The sequence below is a fragment of the Thunnus albacares genome, chromosome 1 (assembly GCF_914725855.1).
Source record: "Thunnus albacares chromosome 1, fThuAlb1.1, whole genome shotgun sequence".
Taxonomy (NCBI): Eukaryota; Metazoa; Chordata; class Actinopteri; order Scombriformes; family Scombridae; genus Thunnus; species Thunnus albacares.
Window position 1 is genome coordinate 863,141 of NC_058106.1, and position 22,254 is coordinate 885,394.

General features: G+C 40.0%; 1 protein-coding gene across 8 annotated transcripts in view; it reads right to left on the minus strand.

Moving 5' to 3' along the window:
- adamts17 (ADAM metallopeptidase with thrombospondin type 1 motif, 17) overlaps nt 1-21,856 on the minus strand; it is a 414,984-nt gene extending 393,128 nt beyond the window's left edge. For 2 of the 8 annotated variants that reach the window (XM_044371179.1, XM_044370411.1), the window contains exons 1-2: nt 21,609-21,841; nt 20,838-21,205 (exon numbers count right to left, since the gene is read on the minus strand). In XM_044371179.1, coding sequence (XP_044227114.1) covers nt 20,838-21,205; nt 21,609-21,666 — 426 coding nt within the window. In that variant the 5' untranslated portion in view covers nt 21,667-21,841. Of the gene's footprint in view, nt 1-20,837; nt 21,206-21,608 lie in introns of all 8 variants that reach the window. The other 6 variants (XM_044368214.1, XM_044367415.1, XM_044369597.1 and 3 more) reach the window with 6 other exon arrangements.
- Nucleotides 21,857-22,254: the final 398 nt, after the last annotated feature.

A 22,254-nucleotide genomic window follows, 5' to 3' on the forward strand; every position in this document is an offset into this window, starting at 1 on the left:
GCTACTTCACACTCCGTCTTTTGTTATTGTTTTGATTGAGAGACCCCTAGCAGCTGAAATTACATATTGTGTGTTTAAAATGATTTTATCTTGCTGTTGCTGTCACGCTGATGGTAAGCACCTTGAACTACCATTGTGTATGAAAGGTACTATACAAATAAAATTGACTTGACTTGACTTAACATGGAGCATGGAAGTTTTATCTTATTTGTTTAATCCATACTTAAAAGGATATTGTCAACACTGACAAATATATAGAAAATTGCTAGCCATATCCTTTAAAAAGGAATACCAGGGTTTCCACCAGTGTATTGCAAGCCTGGCGGCCCGCCTGGCCTGAGTTGACCCCCCACCGGGCCTAAGCATTGAGGGATTCCTTTTAACTCTTGTGCCTCGCTAGGGACCAAAAGGGCCTTTAACGTTTTATTTTTCAATTATTTTGGCTGTGATGATGTTGTAGCCATGATTTTTGGCAAAGGTGTGTATTTTTTATCCAATTTTGGAAATCCAACCCCAGATCCTACAGTAAGTCTATAATACACTGTGTAGAGACAATACTAACTATCAGCATGTTAGGGCCCTTTTAGGTCTCATTGAAAGCCATTAAAACCACATTTTTTGATCCCATGGCTGCTACTGCATACATTCACGCTTTCTGTTTTATAAGACTTTCAAACTGAAGCCCTGGCTTCAGAATTTTAGTTTTTACTATTTTCCAGCCGACTGAGCCATTTTCTCTTTTTTTAACCCTTTGTGCAAAAGTATTTTAAGATGTTTTCTAAACTAATATGTGTTATACAAGTAGTGTAACTCCTTCAAGGAATAGCTAGCGAGTATGTGGTCGAGAGAGAGAGCGTATGTGTGACGGTGAGACTGCAGCGACTAGAGCAGATAGTATGAAGTTAGCAGCTGTGAACAGTACAGTGTGTGTACAGTTTAGGCTAATTGTTGGTGAATACATGCTACTACTCCTCAAGACCCAAGCTGAGCTCCCGTGTCTTGTTTGTCCCTGTCAAAAACAAGCATTGAGACATAAGAGCAGCTGGTCGCTGGTGTGTTTACACCAGAGAGCAGGACGGAAGACAGACGTCTTGCTCTGCTACTCTGTGCTGCGACTCTGCTGTTGCTGCAAATGGTCATGGAGCAGACACTTTCAGTTTATAACTATAGTATCCGTCATCTGACTAAGTATTGATAACATTCTTAGTATTTGACAAATTAGTGTTTTTTTATTTGATGAACACGGGAGCTGATACGTGATAATGAACTAAATGGGTTTTATTTCTATATAAAAAAGCAAAATGATGGTGGGGGTGGTGGCAAGTACCACCAAAAATCACTAATTGTTGTTTTGTATTTATGTACATGTTAAGCAATGGAGATAAAGCCTGTTGATGAGTGAATTTAAGAGGTGTTGGAAGGTACTTGTCTGAACTTTAGACAGGGACAGGCTGGCTGTTTCCCCCAAGCTTCCAGTCTTGATGCTAAGCTAGGCTAACAATGCATTTTCCAAAATGTCATACTATTCTTTTAAAGCACTATCTACTTAAAATCTCATTTCATTTCCTTGACAGAGACCTCATACTGCTGTATGATCTGCTGATTGCATCTTTATTTACTTTAGTTCATACTGCCTTATCTTTGATTATTGTCCAATTCTAGCATCTTTTTGGGAGAATATTATCAGTCAATCAAAATGCAGATTTTACCCAAGAGACATGGAAGTGGTTGAACTTATTTTAGCCCTGAGGAGTATCTTTAGATCTTCCTCTCATGCTGCACACAGCCCCAACATGCTCTACCAGTCAGAGGGTAGAGCAGCCTATATGTAGGTCTAAAAGGCAAAAATCTGGTCAAAAAACTTCCCAGAACAATCACTGCTGCTTGTATAGCTTATTACTGTTAAGTGCATGGTAACAATTGAAGGCCATCCAGATTAGGTATCAACATTTTTAGCAACTCCTCCCTCATCCCATCTGGATTTTGGTGGATAGACAGTCAGGGCATACTGTTTCACAGATTTAGTAGGATTATAAAAAGAATTTTAGAAAGTGAGGTGAATACTTAACAAAGCACAACAAAAAATACTCTGTCTACAGGTGATCATATTGACTGCCACATTGCTGTAGTTGTTGTTTCTGTCCAGTCCTGAGTCCTGTTATGAACTGAAACTTTCTAAGTAGGTCAAAAGAAAATGTGCTGGAGGGTGGCAGTCAGAGTGCATGCTTCTGGTGAGTCAGCACTATCAGGCGTGTTCTCTTCTTCTCATTCCACATCTGGTGTGTCTAGTCAAGTCAAGTCAGTTTTATTTCTATAATGCCAAATCATAACAGAAGTTATCTCAGGGCACATTTCATATAGAGCAGGTCTAGACCATACTCTTTAATTTACACAGACCCAACATTCCCCTATAAGCAAGCACTTGGCAACAACAGCAAGGAAAGATTCCCTTAGCTCTATGGCCTTAGAGTCTAAAAGATCCACTAGCAGCCCCTATAGGTCATATTAATCCATACAACCCAATCCTAAAAACACATGTCATACTGTATTTATTACAAGTGGATAGGATTGGTTATCACTTGCTTCAAGTGATAATATGAATCCTGAGTGTAGGTACAGATGCCAGGGTGAATATCATTATCATCTTATTTTATGTCTATATTAAATCGCAACTAAAACACACATATACCAAATGTTTCTGCAGAGAGAGATAATGTGTAATTAGTTAATAAGCGTTCAAACAGCACCTGTTTAGTATGCCAAACTTCTCAAATGTATGAACAGAGACATAAATGTCATGATCTCTGACAAAGAGTCTAAAGTACAACACCCTGTCCACATCCAGGCAGGAACTGAATGTGCCATACCATAGAGTCAGAAGATACAAAAGTTGGGGTGTGCTGAAAAAGCAGTGCTTCTCTGAAGAGTTGATGCATGTTAACCAATGGTGACACATGTTTTAAATCTAGTTTTAACAGACTAACCAGGGAAAATTAGCTTCAGCTAGACGGCCTGTATTCATGACATCTGTTGCATTGCTTACCTGTATGTAACAGTGTTAATATGTATGGTCCCTGTTACATAAACTAATAAAATAAATAAATAAAAAAATCACTCATCAGTGTGGCGTTTGAGACTTTTGTCCCCAGAATCAGTAATGATTATGCAACTGTCCAAAAACAACATCTGTTTACATTCAAGTGACAGAAGCCCTCTAGCGCTGTAGCAAAGGGGGGAAATCAGGTGACGTTATTAGACAGCCACAAAGTCTAGTTGGGGTGGATAGACAGGTCAACAAAGTTGCATTGTGGGTAATGTAGGCACCAGGTTTTAACAAGGAAAAAGGATGCAAAGAATAGATGGTATCTGGTTTTGTTGTATCAATTTTGATTCTTCTGTTATAGTAGTGCAATGCTAAATTGGTGGAGTACTCTTTTAACCACATAATTATGATTGCACTCAATGACAATGAGATATCATTTTAAAGGGGACCTATTAGGCTTTTCCTTATTTTCAGTCATAGTGTGACAATATCGGATGTTCATATTAAACAAGTGTCAAATAATGAGGTAAACGTATGCAAAAGTGATCCATGTGAGTAGAAAGCACTGGCTTTAGACTGCCCTGCATACTTGATTTCCAGCTATTTTTTCTACTGGGTAAGTCTGGGTCAATTCATCACACTTTTGGACCATACCATCATAGATATTAATGAAACTTGGCATGCTGATTTAAGAAATCCGTGGAAGTGAAATCATATGTGTCTCAGATCGCTATGAAGGGAGATGTGGGCAAACAAAGTTTGAACTAATCAGCATGCCTCTGTGACTTTGACTTGCCATATCTCCCTTGATATAAGTCATAGAGAAATGGTTCTCATATTGTTTTAAAGCTCTTTTCCAGCTCTATATTTAACTCTCTACCATGTTAACCCCAAAATGAAAGGTAACAGTATTATGAGTGATTATAATCTTGAAAGTTGAATTTTAAAAAAAGCTATTTTTTAAAATGGGTAAAATTTTCACCGAAGTTAGGTTAGAATGTCATCAACACCTCCAGAAAGTTTAGTCTTTGGATTTTGAGTCATTGCTGAGATGCCATTACTTATCTAAAGCGGCATCACATCACTAATTCCTTATGATATTGATGAACAGCAGTAACTGATCAGCGCATGGTCAGGCACATGCAAAATTACAATGCACTACTTTCTTGATGGGCTCCCAGGCCACTGGATTGTGTGCTCAAAGAAAGACAACATCTGGAATCATGAATCTGAAGATAAATTTTAATTTAATTTAACTGCAAAAATACTCTTACCTTACTGTTTGAATGTTGAGGTGGTAATGAAGTTAGGAAGCAGTGGCTACACTCTCAATTTGTGCTCCTTCAGAGTCTTTGAGGCAGCAATTGTGTCTTTGTTTGACATTGTGTACATCCGTCCTGTTGCCATCACAGGTTCAACTACCAGTAGCACATCCTGGTGGTCCATCACAAGTGTATCAGGGCGATATGGGAATGTGTACGATGGAGATGGTCCATGAGGATGCAGAAAGTTCAATCTCAACTCTCCAGTGCTGGGCACTGTCTCTTCAACACATCCCAGCCACCACTCATTATCATATGTAACCGTAATGTAACCTTTGATGCTCACAAAGTCGAGTGATTCTTTAAGTATTTATCTATTTATGTATTTATTGGGACCATGTACAGTGTTAAACATAAATGTTACCATTTGATGTACTGTACTAGAGTTAGCTTATACCTAATTTTAATCTGCAGTCCCTTAAGCAGGTCACAATTAAAACATAAACAAGCACAATAACAAATAGTACAAAGCAAAAAACACATATGACACAAAACAAAATACAAAGCTACACACAATAGCATATCACATACACTCACAATGTCAACTAGAAATGACTAATGTAAGCTTGTCAAATTAAAAGCAAGATTATATGCATTCATGAGAAGACAATGAGATGAAATTTGGAGTCAGCAGTTGCAGAACTGAGTAGTTTATAGCAGATTTTTCAATTTGGTTTTGAATGTACTGTGTGATCCTTTCCAATGCAATTGTTAGCTTAGCAGCAGCTAACTCAGCTGTTTTCACATGTGTGTACACAACAGTGTCATCTGCATACATTTGCAGTTCTACTATGATACTGTTGAGAGAGATCATTAATATATAGGCTAAATAATAGGGGACCTAACACTGACCTTTATGGAACAGAAAGCATCTCTACTTTTAGAGCTTTTTAAGGAGCTGATGATTTTGTTTACTTGTAACTCATTAGTCTCTACCAGCTCAAAAACCTAGTCTGTAGCATTCATAGGAGCAATATCCAGTTTCCTTTTCGTAAGTTTTTTCCTAACTCATATACAGACTCAAGAGCCTCATTCAATATACTGAGATAAAAGTGAGATTTAGCTTCTCTTAGCTCTTGGATGACTTTGTTCCTTAAACCTTTATGAATCAGCATGGCAGTGTCTCTTCTAGTTGTAATTGCCTTCCTTAGTGCAGCATCTCTAGATCTCATTAATTTCCACAAATTTTCATTAAACCATGGTAAATAGTTTTTATTTTTAAAATTGATCTGTATCCTCACATTAAATCTTTCCCTCACAAAGTTGATTCTTTGAATAAAAGTATCACAGTCATAGTCCAGATCATCAGAGGACAGTACATTGTCCCAGTTCAAGCTGTTAATTTCACTGGCAAATTCTTCTTGCTTAGCTCTGGGTATGCATTGAAGGATCATTGTCTTAGTTGCTGTAGTCCTAAATCTATTTTTAGTCAGTTTTCTCACACATAGCGTTAGGTTATGATCTGATAAGCCAGTGATTAAATTATAAGTTTTTGTTATTCTTTCTGATTTGTTAGTAAATATTAGATCAATTTGTGTACTGGAGCATTTTGCAATCCTAGTTGGGCCTTTTACTAGTTGTTCTAGTTGGAATTTCTCTGTGATCATTTTCAGTTTTTTTCTCTTAGATTTATCCTCCCAGTTCACATTAAAATCACCCATAAGTAATAATTATTTGTTGAAATTGCACTCTTTCAAGACTTCTATGAGTTGATCACAGAAAGTGTCATCTGCAGAAGGGGGCCTTTAGACACCTATGATGTTAAAAAGACATTTGTTGTAAATGGTAAATGGACTGTACTTGTATAGCGCCTTTCTAGTCTTCCAACCACTCAAAGCGCTTTTTACACTACGAATCACATTCACCCATTCACACACATTCATACGCTGAATGGGTACAGGGGCTACCATGCAAGGTCCCAACCTGCCCATCAGAGGAAGCTAAGCATTCACACACATTCATACACTGATGGCACAGCCATCAGGAGCAATTTTGGGGTTAAGTATCTTGCCCAAGGACACATCGGCATGTGGACTGGAGGAGCCAGGAATCGAACCGCCGATCTTCCGATTAGTGGACGACCCGCTCTACCTCCTGAGCCACAGCCGCCCCTCATGACATTGTCATGACATTATTTTTATCTGAACATATTCTAACATGTACCCACATTGTAAACAACATGTTCACATTTGATGTTGCCTCTCAAAAAAAAAGCACCCTTCCTCCTCTTCCATCAGGTCTGTCTCTTCTAAAACATTGGTATTTGGGCACCGTGAACACACTCGCAGGAGTTGTTTGGTTCAACCATGTTTCAATCAGACAGAGAAAGTCCAGATTTGCGTCAGACAGAAGATGAGTGAGCACACTCTTTCGATTCTGCTTTCCCTGTACACTGAAAAGGGTCTGACATCCACTTTGTCAGGACGAAAGCTATGTAATTTCAGCCATTGTCAGCTGACAAAGCGGATGTCAGACCCTTTTCAGTGTGCTCAGAAAGCAGGATTGAAAGGGTATTCTCACCTAAGGAATCACTTGACTTTGTGAGCATCAAAGGTTACGTTGTGGTTGCGTATGATAATGAGTGGTGGCTGGGATGTGTTGAAGAGACAATGCCCAGCACTGGAGAGTTGAGATTGAACTTTCTGCATCCTCATGGACCATCTCCATCGTACACATTCCCATATCGCCCTGATACACTTGTGATGGACCACCAGGATGTGCTACTGGTAGTTGAACCTGTGATGGCAACAGGACGGATGTACACAATGTCAATCAAAGACACAATTGCTGCCTCAAAGGCTCTGAAGGAGCACAAATTGAGAGTGTAGCCACTGCTTCCTAACTTCATTACCACTTCATCATTCAAACAGTAAGGTGAGAGTACTGCAATTGAACTGAATTAACATTTATCTTCATCATTCCACCCATGATGTATTTCTTTGAGCACACTATCCAGTGGCCTGTGAGCCCATCAAGAAAGTAGTGCATTGTAATTTTGCATGTGCCTGACCATTCAATGATCAATAACTGCTTTTCAACAACATTGTAAGGAATTAGTGATGTGATGCCACTTCAGATAAGTCATGACATTTCAGCAACAACTCAATAACCAAAGACCAAGACATTATAACCTAACTTTGGTGAAAATTTGATCCATTTTAATTTTTTTTTTTTTTTTACAATTCAACTTTCAAGATTATAATCATTCATAACACTGTTACCTTTCATTTTTTGGGTTAATATTGTAAAGTAAAATATAGAGCTGGAAAAGAGCTTTAAAATGATATGAGAACCATTTCTCTATGACTTATATCAAGGGAGATATGGCAAGTCAAAGTAACAGACGCACACTGATTAGTTCAAACTTCGTTTGCCCACATCTCCTTTAATAGTGATCCGAGAAAGATGCAATCGTGGCTCCACAGGTTTCTTATATGACCAAATCAGCATGCCGAGTTTCATTAATATCTATGACGATGCAGTCCAAAAGTGTGATGAACTGACCTGGACTTACCCTACTTTCAGCCCGAGCCGACATCGGCTCAATACAAAGCTCCACTAATTCGGTGGTGAAATGAAACATGTTTCATTCCCTGTAAATTCTTCACAATAAAAGTCCCACATTATTTAGTCATTTAAAAGCTTTTAATTTGAAGCAGTAAAGCAGGAAATGTTGGGTTTGCATTGGCAGTAACTTAACATGACTCGGATATGGCTGCCCCTCGGCAGGCTTCCGGAAAGCTGGTTGATCAGAATAGAGTGGGCTTATTGGGAGGGGGGGTCTTAAAGAAACAGGAGCTAAAACTGCCTGTTAGAGACAGAGGCTGAACTGAGGGGAGGCATAAAGGGCCAGTATAAGATAAATTAAGAACTGAAAGAAAGTTTTGAACTGTGAATCATGCAAAGCTGCTCTAGTGGAGTCTCAGAATAAAAATATAGAGCTGTAAATGAGCATAAATAGGTCCCATTTAACCAAAGATACAATGTTTTCAAGACCTTGAAAAAGTACTCATTTTGTTGGCCTAAACCTAACCAGACTTTATGTCAACAGTGATTTGTAACAGTTTTAGAAGGCACAGACAAATTATGTCATCATGCTGATAGGGGTGTCTGATCAGAAAATGTTTGTATGTGTCGTTTTGGAGTGTATGGACCAATGACATATTTTGCAATTTATTTTGGAGGACTTGGGAGTTTTTACATAGAGAACAAAGAAAATCTGTGTTGCTGGGCAAGTGAGGTGTTCATTCTTCCTGAAATCAAGGCAGTCTGGTAAGAATAAGAGATTCTTATATGAGCTCTAATGTTAAAGTAAAGTCAAATCAATCATTCTGCACACTCTGCATCACACACTTATGAGGCCTCTGCACCCTGGCAACACAAGAAACACAGATGGACTCACACACACCGACTGAACAGAACCAAGACAGAACAGAAATCCATTCATCTGACATCGGCCATCATTACACTCACAGACTGAAAAGGCACCCAGCAACTTTATATAAATGTCTCTGATGAGTGGGAGTAAAAACCAATCAGCTTGTTTTGATTCCTTCATGAAACAGAAGCACAGAGCTGTTTTCTATTCCGTCAAAGATTTTCAAAGAAAATAGTGGAAAAGCTGATAGTCACAGACAATGGTTTCCCAATTCTCTACAACAGAACTTTGACCAGGTACTGGGACTGGAATTTTAAAAAAAACCATGGAGACATTGCTCAGATAATAAACTTCTTTATCGGTATAGCATCAACAACAGTAGAGGCTAACAGGAAATACACACAACACAATACACAAACAGCAGCCACAAGCAGCCACTATGAACATACCAGCTCTGACTAAAGTCTGGTATGCCATAAAATAGAGCACCTCTCAGTCTGTTCCAGCATTTGTGCAGACATTCAGCTCCTGGCTGAGCCCCAGGACTAACAAATACTGTTCGCCAGCATAATGTGGACTGGAAGATGGCTTAAAGCATTTGTACAGCTCCAAAAACATGGGGACATTGATACTATTCATAGGCATTAGCTGGAGAGAGAGGTATATCACATCCATACAGAAAGCTGTGCTTGGAGGGATCTGAGTTGATTTAAAAATCACTCCATCCTCAGCTCCAAGAGTTTGATTTCATTTCTCAAGTGTTACAGTACGAAATTGTTTCTGTAAGTTAGATCACTACTGTGAGGAAGTCCAAACATTAGTATTAATGCTCTTTCCAAAACTTTCTGTTTATTATCACATTCAATTGAACAATTGTTACAACCCAGCTCACTAGGGGAAAGGGAAGCAACATAAAACCAGAATGTTGTTTGGTTAAACAGTTATTTATTGCTAGGAGGGCCGGTGGTTCACAGAAATCACATACACAAAAGGCAAGCAACTAACTGAGGGAGAGGGGCTGGCGGGTGCTGTTCAAATAAAAAAAAACAATATAACCAAAAGAGGACTCCTAAATCCGAGCTAAACTTACTTACACAAAGAAAACAACAAAACTAACACCTCACTCTCTAGGCCTAGTTTTCAGTGGCTTATAAAATAAACACAATAAGAACAGCACCCTGGCTCCTGATGAAGCTAACAAAAAAAACAACTAATGTGTGCACGCGAGCAATCAGTGATACTTATAACTACCCCTGGCCCAGTGCCCAAACAACAAGCGAGTGCCTCATATTAGATCCAGTGCACCTGACTTCAACATTCACGAGAAGCACAGTTAAAAAGTGGGTGCTTCATACTAGTCTCACAACAGCTATTACACAACAATAAGAGTCACCATAGCGAGCTGCTCCCTGAATCCCCGCTGCCCCAACTGGCAGGCTGGCTAGACATTTATCAGTTCGGCCCACGGATTGAAGCCTTGAGATTGGAGGGCTGGCTTGAGCAGGGGCCACTCCAATCAGGACCCTCACCAATACCAGCTGGGAAGTGGGAGGAGCCTGGATGACTGGAGACTGCTTGACATGAAGAAAAAGACTGCACACAGACACACACAAGGCAGGGGTTTGTGGCAGCTGTAACACCCCTCCCCTTAAGACATAAACCAACTGGTTTTTGGTTCAACTTACCAAATCACATAGGTTGGTAACCTACACTCTGGACAAAGCATCTGCCAACACGTTTTCTGAACCCTTTTTGTGACAGATATCTAAGTTGTAATCTTGCACAATCAGAGCCCACCACGAGTCACTGGTTGTGATTGTATATGCGGGACAGAAAGACAAGGAGGTTATGATCTGTGAAGACTACAACAGGCAAGGGACTGGACCCAACATATACTTCAAAATGTTGGAGTGCCAACAGCAAAGCAAGGGTTTCTTTTTCAACTGTGGCGTATTGGACTTGGTGCTTATTGAACTTACGTGAAAAATAACATACTGGGTGGTCAACCTCGTCCGCGTCCTCCTGCAGTAGCACAGCATCAGCTCCCTCAGCGCTGGCATCCACCTCCAATTTAAAAGGTCTGGAGAGATCGGGAGTGGCAAGTACAGGGGCGTGACTTAAGAGAGACTTCACACTTTCAAAAGGCATGTTGACACTCAGAGGTCCACACGAAATCTGCCTTTGGGCTGAGTAGAGTTCTTAGTGGAAGGACAACAGTAGAAAAGTTACGACAGAAGCTCCTGTAATAACTTACCATGCCTAGAAACCTGCGAAGGGCTTTTCTTGTGGAAGGAATGGGACACTCTGTTATAGTGGAGACTTTGACTTCTACAGGTGTACCTGCCCTTCACCCACCTTTCTCCCTAAATAGGTGACAGTGACTTTCCCAAACTCACATTTCGCCGAGTTTAACGTGAACGACACTTCCGCGAGCCAAGTGAGCACTTTTTCAAGGATTTTTGTGTGTTCCTCCCAAGTGGTGGTATACATAATCAGATCATCTAAATATATGTTACAGTTAGTCAGCTCTGTCAAAACTGTGAAAGGTAGCCGGTGCGTTGCACATGCCAAAAGCCATAACTGCATATTGCAAGAAGTGGTCTGGGGTTACGAATGCAGAGATTTTGGAGGCACGGTCAGTCAGGTACTTGCTAATATCCTTTGAGCAAGTCTAATTTGATGACATACTTGGCGGTACCCAAGTTATTAAGGCAATCTTTCATCCGTGGCAGAGGATATGAGTCAAGAACTGTAAAGGCATTTACTTTGCGAATGTCAGTTAGAGTCGTCACAACAATTATGTTGAGCTATTATATGATGTTATTACATAATATGATGAGATCTTCTGCTGGAATTGAATGGAGAAAATTTTACAAACATGGCTTTAAGATGCTATTTTTAGAAGTGTACGGTGGAGAAAGATGGACAGCAACCATGCCGACCTACAACATAACTGCAAGGATGTTGAAATTGCTTCTGAACTGCTGTTCTCATAGTGGGGTTACAAGGCTTAAGCACTAGCTTAATTCTAGAAAAAAGTACTGGGTGGATTGGTGAATAGCTTGCTGGATGAGTCTTAAGACTTGAAGACTTGGATCTTGACTTGGTTTTGATTCCTACAAGGATTTGACTTTGCTCCTTGACTTGATTTAACACAAAAACAAAAACATTAAAATCTGATGTTCTGGCCTCTTAAAATCCGAGAAGAATAAGAAACAAGACAGTGGTAGGCAGGTCTTCCACAAAGCATTATTAGATATATGCTTTTAAAGGACTTGGTGTCAACTTGGTAAAAAACACAACTTACAAATTTTAAAAAGGGAAATGTTTAAATTGCCAGGCCTCTTTAATGGTCAGAATTCACTGCTGACTTTTGATTTGCTAATAAAGACTCAGCTTCAGGCTTGTGAGAGAAGAGAGAGCTTGCCTCTTTTTATCTGTATATGTGAACACACTGTTAGTTCTTTAAAGTAATAATTCTTAATATTTTAATGAAATCAAACCCTATTTTGAAACTATGGTTGGCATTGTTTCAGCAATAGCCATTCAGTAATTACCTCTTTACATATGAGATTTAATTGTTTCATTGTGGCAGAGTCCGCCATTCCCACAATGGATGCAAATGACCTATTTACATGCAAGGAATTGACAGGAAACTATTCTGCCTGTAATCCAGCATTATTGTTTGTAAATTTATCTCATTGATATCAGCCTCACTGTTTTCCTGTTCATCAGAGCTGTATTAAGTTACTGCTAATGATAACCCAACATTTCCTACTGCTGCTAGTTCACATTTAAAGCATTCAACTGGTGAGACAGAAGGTAGCTTTGTTGTGAAGCAGCCATGGTATATGCAGTGTATTTCTCACTGAGGTTAATGATGACAGCTATCGTTCACCAGGAACACATCTATAAACAAGAGTAATTTAAGTCATTTTTGACGGCTGATCAGTTTTAAATATGTCAGGGAGTAGTGGAACAGTTGTGAACAGCTACAATGAGCCATTCGGTCAAGAGCTGCAGGTGATAGGCTGCACACCTCAGCAAGAAAACCAACTTTACTGTGTCCTGCAGAACTACTTACAGCATGAAATATGATCAGTGTTGTATTTTTTTCTTTATTAAAACAAAGTGATTTTTTTTTGGCTAAAATCTAAAGGATTACAATTTACAAGGAATAAATCCATAGTAGAGCTTGTATCAAAAAAAGCATTGTTGCCCTGACCACAGCCAACATCACAGCTGGGTGTGCTCAAGTGTGGTCTGTATTAGCTTCTTGTGACAACACCCAGCTGTGTAGCTGGTAGATGTAGTGTGATGCTATAGAGCAATGGTACATCCCTGCTGCACAGACTGTGGAAAAAACATGTTGTCACCACTACTTTGCTAGGCAACCAGGATTATGACACTGGCTAGGGCATGCCCTTCATAGAGGAACATCAGTTTAAAACTGCATACAAATACTATTTGTTTGACAAGAAGAAATACGAAGTACAAAATGCATGAGAAAATACTATATAACGACTGTGATAGCATCTACGGATGATGATGACTGTCCCTCTATTTATTCATATATTGTTTCCGTTTCATTTTCAAACTTTCCTGCTGCCTTCAGAGATGCCATGTTAGAAGCACTAATACAATCCAAATTTATCTTCTGTCATCCCATTTCAGCTGCTTTGCAGATACAATCGTCAGAAAACTTTACCCGTACACAGACAAGATGTTGAGGGGCTGTGTTTTACGTGAACCTCAGCCAAACACGAGCTGCTGATTCAAATAAATCTGATTAGCAGTGTCACTGTACGACCTTGAGAATAAACAGTGACTGTAAGAGTGTGTGTGCACTGATGTAGCCTGACTTGCAAGGTTAAGGACAGTGACTGCAAGTGGACATTGTTAAATATAGCATATGGAGATCCATGTCAAACAGGCAAGCCATTATACATGTGTGGTCAGGTATGTTTGTGTATGGGAGAGACTGGCTTTTCCCACTTCAGGTGTCACTGAGCCTGACCTAGTTAGTTCCAATGAATGGTCATCACATTAAAAACATCTTCATGTCAACATAACAACATCCTGTCTGTCTAGAGAAGAAGAATGAAAAGAAGAATGAAAAATCAACAGAATGATAATAAAAAGGTTAAAAGTCTGTCCTGGCTCACAGCCAGCAATAGCTTCACTCCTAGTTTAAAGGAATCTGGGGTACTTGCTGTGTGTATTCATGACACACCAGTGTGTGCCTGAATGTGTGAAGTCTGGAAAAATACAGACAGCATGATCACACCCCTAGTCAGACTTAAAATCACATTTATAGTGTGTGATTGTGCATGTGTGTGTGCGCGTGCGTGCATGCAAATCCTAAATAAACACATGGCACCCCACAGAGCCCTTATGACTAAGACTAAATCCCAGGAAAGACTTCAACTGTTGATTTACTGAATTCTATGACCAACTACAGCAGGGGTACTCAAATACAAGTCTTAGAGGTCCACTTAATACATTTCCACCACATCACAGGTCCAGAAATGATATTTCATTACAAAAGCTCCAGAACTCTGTAGCAGCATTTCTGTATTAATGGGAGACATCACATCTTTGTTGTGTAACAAAGTCCTTAAACTTGAGCCTAAAAAGGTGCAATGGTCAGGCAGACACTGCTGTAAGTGTTTAATATGAGTCTGCTGCAGTATGAGTTCTTCATGACAACCCAGAGTTGAGACCAGGAGGCAGAGCTGCAGTCCTACACACTTCTCTGTGCTACCATTAGAGCAGTTACCCACCCAAAACCACATAGAGCCTGTGTCTGTCCCCCAACCACTTAAATCAATTAAATCTAAAATAAATAAAAGAGGAGTCGTTGATAAAAAAAATATAAAACAAATTAACACCACATCTGCAATTGTACAATAAAATAGGAGAATTAAATGTGGACTCTTAAACATTAGATCACTATCATCTAAAGCCGTATTAGTAAATGATCTAACCTAAGATCATCATATGGATTTATTTCGTCTTACTGAAACCTGGCTGTGTCATGAAGAACATGTCAGCCTAAATTAATCCAGTCCTCCCAGTCATATTAATACTCACATTCCTCGAGATACTGGCTGAGGAGGAGGAGTTGCAGCCATCATCAATTCAAGCCTAATAATCAACCCTAGACCAAAATTTAATCATAACTCATTCGAAAGCCTTGTTCTTAATATCTCTCACCCAACCTGGAAAACCTTACAGCCAATTCTATTTGTTATAGTGTACTGTCCTCCTGGTCTGTACTCAGTCTCAGAGTTTTATCAAACTTAGCCCTTAGTACAGATAAAGTAATTACAGTAGGCGATTTCAATATTCATGTGAACATTGATAATGATAGTCTTAGCACTGCATTTATCTCATTATTAGACTCAATTGGCTTCTCTCAGTGTGTAAATAAACCCACTCACTGTCATAACCATAACCTCAATCTTGTGCTGACTGACCATCGAAATTGAACATTTGATAGTTTGTCCACAAAATCCTATTTTATCAGACCACTACTTGATAACTTTTGAATTCCTATTACTGGATTATACGCCATAAGATAAAAATGTCTTCACTAGAGGGACTACAGAGGACTCCTACGTTAATTTCAGTCCCTCCCAAATTAATAATCTGGTTGATAGTGCTGCAGGCTCATTGCGAATAACACTCGACTCCATCGCCCCTTTCAAAAGAAAAATAACAAAACATAAAAGGTTAACTCCATGGTATAACTCCCAAACCCGCAAATTAAAGCAAATATCCCGAAAATTGGAAAGGATTTGGCATTCCACCAAAGTGAAAGAATCTCGCTTAGTCTGGCAAGATAGTCTTAAAACGTACACAAGGCCCTCTGTAATGCCAGAGCCGCCTATTACTCAGCATTAATAGAAGAGAATAAAAACAGCCCTAGGTTCCTTTTCAGCACTTTGGCCAGGCTGACAAAAAATCATAATTCTACTGATCCATGTATTCCTATAGCTCTTAGTAGTAATGACTTCATGAGCTTCTTTAATGATAAAATTCGAACTATTAGGGACAAAATTAACCACCTCCTGCCCTTAACAGGCACCGATTTCTCCCCAAATACAGGAACCTTAGAAACAGCTGTAAATCCTGACATATATTTGGACTGTTTTTCTCCAGTCGATTTTTCTGAGCTAACATCAATGATTTGTTCAGCTAAACCTTCAACCTGTCTCTTAGACCCCATCCCAACTAGGTTGCTTAAGGAAGCCTTACCCTTAGTTAGCGCTTCTTTACTAGATATGATCAATCTGTCTTTAGTAACAGGCTATGTACCACAGTCCTTTGAAGTAGCTGTAATTAAACCTCTTAAGAAGCCTACTCTTGATTCAGGTGTCTTAGCCAACTATAGATCCATATCTAACCTTCCATTTCCTTCTAAGATCCTTGAGAAAGCAGTTGCTGGTCAGTTATGTGACTTTCTGCATAACAATAGTTTATTTGAGGATTTTCAGTCAGGATTTAGAGCGCATCATAGCACAGAGACAGCACTGGTGAAAGTAATAATGACTTCCTAACTGCATCAGACAAAGGATTTGTCTCTATACTTGTCCTGTTAGATCTTAGTGCCACATTCGACACAATTGATCATCAAATCCTATTACAGAGACTGGAAAATTTAATTGACAACTGCATTAAGCTGGTTTAAGTCCTATTTATCAGATCGATTTCAGTTTGTACATGTTAACGATGTATCCTCCATGAAGGCAAACGTTAGACACGGAGTTCCACAAGGTTCTGTACTTGGACCAATACTATTCACCTTGTGTATGCTTCCTTTAGGTAATATTATTCGGAAACACTCCATCAATTTTCATTGCTATGCAGATGATACCCAGATATATTTATCAATGAAGCCAGATGAGACCAATCAGTTAACTAAACTCCAAGCATGCTTTAAGGACATAAAGACCTGGATGACCTGCAATTTTCTGCTACTTAACTCAGACAAAACTGAAGTCATTGTGCTTGCTCCTAAACACCATAGAAATGCATTATCTAATGATAAAGCTACTCTAGATGGCATTACCCTGGCCTCCAGCACCACTGTAAGGAATCTGGGAGTTATTTTTGATCAGGATATGTCCTTTAACTCTCACATAAAACAATTTTCAAGGACTGCCTTTTTTTCACTCACATAATATTGCAAAAATCAGGCACATGCTTTCTCAAAAACATGCAGAAAAAATATTCCATTCATTTGTTACTTCCAGGCTGGATTATTGCAATTCATAATCATCAGGCTGCCCTAAAAAGTCTCTAAAGACTCTCCAGCTGGTCCAGAATGCAGCAGCATGTGTACTGACAAAAACTAGAAAAAGAGATCATATTTCTCCCATCTTAGCTTCTCTGCATTGGCCTCCTGTAAAATCCCAAATTGAATTTAAAATCCTTCTCCTCACCTACAAAGCCCTTAATGGTCAGGCACCATCATATCTTGAAGAGCTCATAGTACCCTATTACCCCACTAGAGCACTGTGCTCCCAAAATGCAGGCTTACTGGTGGTTCCTACAGTCACCGAAAGTAGAATGGGAGGCAGAGCCTTCAGCTATCAGGCTCCTCACCTGTGGAACCATCTTCCAGATTCAGTGCGGGGGCAGACACCCTCTCTACATTTAAGAGTAGGCTTTAAACTTTCCTTTTTGATAAAGCTTATAGTTAGGGCCGACCAAGCTCGCCTTGGACCAGCCCTTAGTTATGCTGCTATAGGCCTAGACTGCTGGGGGACATCCCTTGATGCACTGAGCTCCTCTCTCCTCCTCTCCATCTGTATGCATTCATTTACCATTACTGAATGTTACTAACTTGACTTCTTCCCCAGAGTTCTTTGTGCTTTCTCATCCGCACGAAACCCCAGGGACCAGGCTCTGGCTCATGACCATGGGGATGTCCTTCTCCAGCTGTTACTACTGTTTGTTGTTGCTAGTCATGTATCTAATGTTGTTGTTGTTGTTGTTCTGTTTCTCTTGCCCCCCCCCCCCCCCCCCCCCCCCCCCCCCCCCCACTTTCTTTTTCTCTCAACCCAGCCAGTCAAAGCAGATGGCTGCCCACCTAGAGCCGGGTTCTGCTTGAGATTTCTTCCCGTTAAAGGGGAGTTTTTCCTTACCGCTGTCACCAAGTGCTGCTCATGGGGGAATTGTTGGAACTGTAAATTAAAGAGTACGGTCTTGACCTGCTCTATGTGAAAAGTGCCCTGAGATGACTTTTGTTGTGATTTGGCGCTATATAAATAAAACTGAATTGAACTGAATTGAATTGAATTCTTCACTGCATTAACTGTTGAAAGTGTTTGATTTTACAATTATTCTGCTGGAGTCTTGATATCACAGCTTCAGCTGGTTCAGTTTTGTGATCCTTCTTCGTGTTTTGTGGAAAGTTTTGTTCAAAGCAGGCATATCTGATGTCATAGTGAAGTTTTGCGTTCTCACTCTTCATTATGGTCACAGTGTCATTACAATCAAGGACAATGGTCTCATACTGTTATATGTTATAAAACATATAACAGCACAATAACAAACAGTACAAAGCAAAAAACACACAGGACGCATTATACAAAATACAAAGCTACACGCAATACCACATCGCATACACCCACAATGTCAACTAGAAATTAATAATGTAAACTTGTCAAATTAAAAGCAAGATTAGAGATTATATGAGAAGACCAAGAGATAAATCAGTATCAGCTAGTTTTCAACAAGCCATTTTACGTCATGAACCGGAGCACAACAACCTTCCTAACTGCGGCGACTAGTAGACGGCTGAATAATGACAGCTCAGCTGCTTCCATAGATGCTGCATGCCAGGCTGTGGGATAAGTAAGCTGCCGGAATATTGGTCTGGTCCTCTAATAGAGTAAGAATACCAGACTTTTGTGCTGCATTTGGATGTTCTAAGGAAAGAAATGCCAAAACTGAGGTTAAAGGAATAATTTCATGTGCAAGTAGTTATTAAACAACACTCTACAGTCACAAACATGTTGAATTTAATTTATTGTTATCACTGTAAGCAATATTAAAAGGATAAGGCTGGTGATTTTCTATATTTTTCTTATTCTCAACAAATTTCATGTGCAGAGCCAAATCAACAATTAACTCATCCTACTTACAAGTATTGTGTGTGTATCAAAGTCCAATATATCTTATTCCTCTGTGCGGTAGACATCTATGGTTGTCCAAAAACTATTTTTCAAAGAACTGTACTACAAAAGCATTTTACATATACTACAGTCTTTACCACACTTTTCACCTGTAACTTTCTTCCTGCACTTTTAATTATTCTTGTGTAACATCAGATTAAAAATATGATGTTAGCACCTTTAACATTTCAGTTGATATTACGTGTACATGGTGCATCGGCTCTACTGGTGAATACAATGTTATCATTACTGATAAAAATGACCAAAAACCACAAAAATCTGACGGAAGTTGTAGTAAACCTGAATTACCTTTAAAAAGTGCAGGCCTGCAGGATAAGATTGTTCACAGCTAATGACAAGTATAGAAACTGTGGACTTAACAGTGGTGTCATGACTCATGGGACCACTCAGAAAATATGGTACATGGTGAATGGACTGCATTTATATAGAGCCTTTCTAGTCTTTCAACCACTTAAAGCGCTTTACACTACATGCCAACATTCATCCATTCACACACACATTCATACACTGATGGTGGAGGCTCCTATGCAAGGTGCCAACCTGCTCGTCAGGAGGCGTTTTTAATGCTCATTCACACACTGATGGCACAGCCTTCGGGTGCAATTTGGGGTTCAGTATCTTGCCCAAGGACACTTCGACATATGGACTGGAGGGATTGAACCGCCGATATTCCCATTAGTGGACGCCCCGCTCTACCTCTGACCCACAGCCGCCCCCTAAATTTAATACTTTAAAAAAAAAAAACTTAACCAGCTTTTTCATGAATGTTTTACATTTGATATTAGCATGATTGTTCCAAAGCACATTTTTCTGCCACAATAGGTCACTGTCAACATAGATACATAGTTTGTACTTCTTGTATTAGTATTTTGAGACACATCCGATCTCTAATTTTACTAAGGACACTCAGAACACCCCTCAGCCCCCCATCCTGACACTCCATGGTCTGGACACACAGAGATTACAGGTTCAACTGCTGCAGCTGCTGGTGATATTATTCCATATTAACCCACCATGTGTCTCACAGTGTCTGTACACAGCTGAACAATAATCTGCTCACTTACTGTGGGTGAGCTGAATGTTTAAAATGTCACTGAGGATATTTAGAGGAAACAATGGAGCACACTCTACTATAAGAGCTGGCTTCAAGCCTGTTTCTGATGAAGAGTCAAAGAGAAAGAATATGAACCCCTATCTGCACAGTTGATTTACATAAGAGCATTATTTAAATTTCTCAGCTCATGTGTAACTTCATTGCTCACAGTGGGGAGATTCATATTTTCTTTAATTCACACACAGGGAGGTCATAGTTCAGGGTTAGCTACAGAACAGCAGACTTGGAGATCATGAGTCTTGCTAAAACACGCTACACTTAACTGATGTTCAACCTCTTTTTAAATGGGTTTTTGGGAACTTTTTTCTGTCATTAAACTGGTTTAATCCAGTTTACCCATTTTATTTTCCCTAAAGTTGCTTTATCAAATGTCTTCATTTGTCCCAACCAACAAATCCACAACCAAAGGAAATTTCAGTTTACTATCATATTAGACTAACTAAACCAGAAAATATTTGACGAGCTGGGGCTAGCGAATTTTGCCTTTTTTTTTCTTAAAAAGTGACTCAAATGATTGATTATCAAAATAGTTGGAGATTGCTTATCTGTAGGTGATTAATCGACAAATCATTGCAACTCTAAGAGATTAACTACACTGACTGAGCAGACAGGGCCAAACAACCTTGCTGAAAGGCACTTCAGCAGGGTGGCTGCCTAACATTTAAAGTCTACAACCAAGTTGCTGCCAAACTATAATCCAACCAATGCTGTATCTCAAGTGCTTGATATGACATGAAACATATAACGAAGAGCAGAAAAGTGAAGATGGGTTTACCAGGCCGCCGCAGGTGCTCAGTGATGCCAAAGAGTCCGTGTGGTTGAGGATGGAGCCGGAGTAAAAGCAGAGCTGCTTCATGGATAGCCGACTCATCGCTGCGCTCTGGTCCTTGCGCCTCTCCTCCACCATAAAATCCCCCGAAAGAAATGAGCTGTCCCGCGTCAGATTTAAGTACAGGTTCCTTCCAAAAGCAGGCAGTGACAGAATTATGTTATCCGGGTCAGAGTGTCCGCCATCCGCGGCGTCCAGGGAGCGCTGACCGCGGCGCCGCAGTGTGAGCACAGTGTGATCGGGGGACAGCTGCGCCTCCAGTCCGGAGACCAACCTGGGAACCACTTCATCTGTGTCCAGCTCAGACTGGGCTGCTGGAAGACACAGTTTCCATTAAACAGCGGCCAATGAGCAAAAACAGCCTCCTATCCTGACTCGGTGAACTGGCTGAACAGTCTGCTAATGCTCCATGACTCTTAAAGCCACATAAAACTTAAGAGTTCAACTTGTGGCTTGCAAAAGTCTGCAGCCCGCGACTATTAGAAACGGTGTGCCATTCATTACTGCAGAGATCGCTCTTTATAGTGTAGTACACTGTCGGAGGGAATTTTGCAACCATACAGGAGGAAACTACCGTCGATTGCCTAAACCTGATCTTTACTACAAAAAAATCAGTTCTTCAACTGAGGAAATGGATGACTTTAGCTGACCTATATCTGAGAGAAACACACACAAAGCATAGGGCTCGTGCGTAAAGAGTTCCCAATCAGTACTTACCTGTCAATCCGATGTAAAGAAGACAGAGGAGCAGATGGGTAACATGACTGTTATGCATAATATAGCAAAGTATGGTAGAATAAGTAGAAGTGAATGGTTTTAATGTGAGAGGACTGAAGTGCTATGAAAAGCACTGCGTGGACTACGCAACTTTTCCTGAAGTTGGAGAAGTTGCAGTAATTCAGGCTGGACTTATTTGGCAGCGCAGGACACGCCTACACAGCCTGGGCCGGCCTTTACTGATGTCTGATTGGTTGTATTAAACCATGACCCGTCAAAAAAAAAGAGAGAAATCCCTGCATTCTTATTGGTCAGTGAAGTTGTCTGTCACAATTGGGGGTCGAAATCTACACGTGTTTTGAAGTGGAGAGAAAAGGTGCAGATAATTGGTTTGGGGGGTCGGCTTTTGAAAGGTTTGGTACATGGCAATACCAGGAGCTTTACATCACTTCAGTCACATTACTGAAAGACATGGTGCATAAACTAAATGATGAACAAAAAGGTGGAAGACACAGTTCACAGTTAAATAAAATGAGAAGGGAAACAATTCTGGAAAGTTCTCAGCCATGAATGAAATCTAGACCGGTGTTATAGAATTTTCTGACTGCCTGCAGAATCTGACTCACCTTCACGTGAACATGCACAC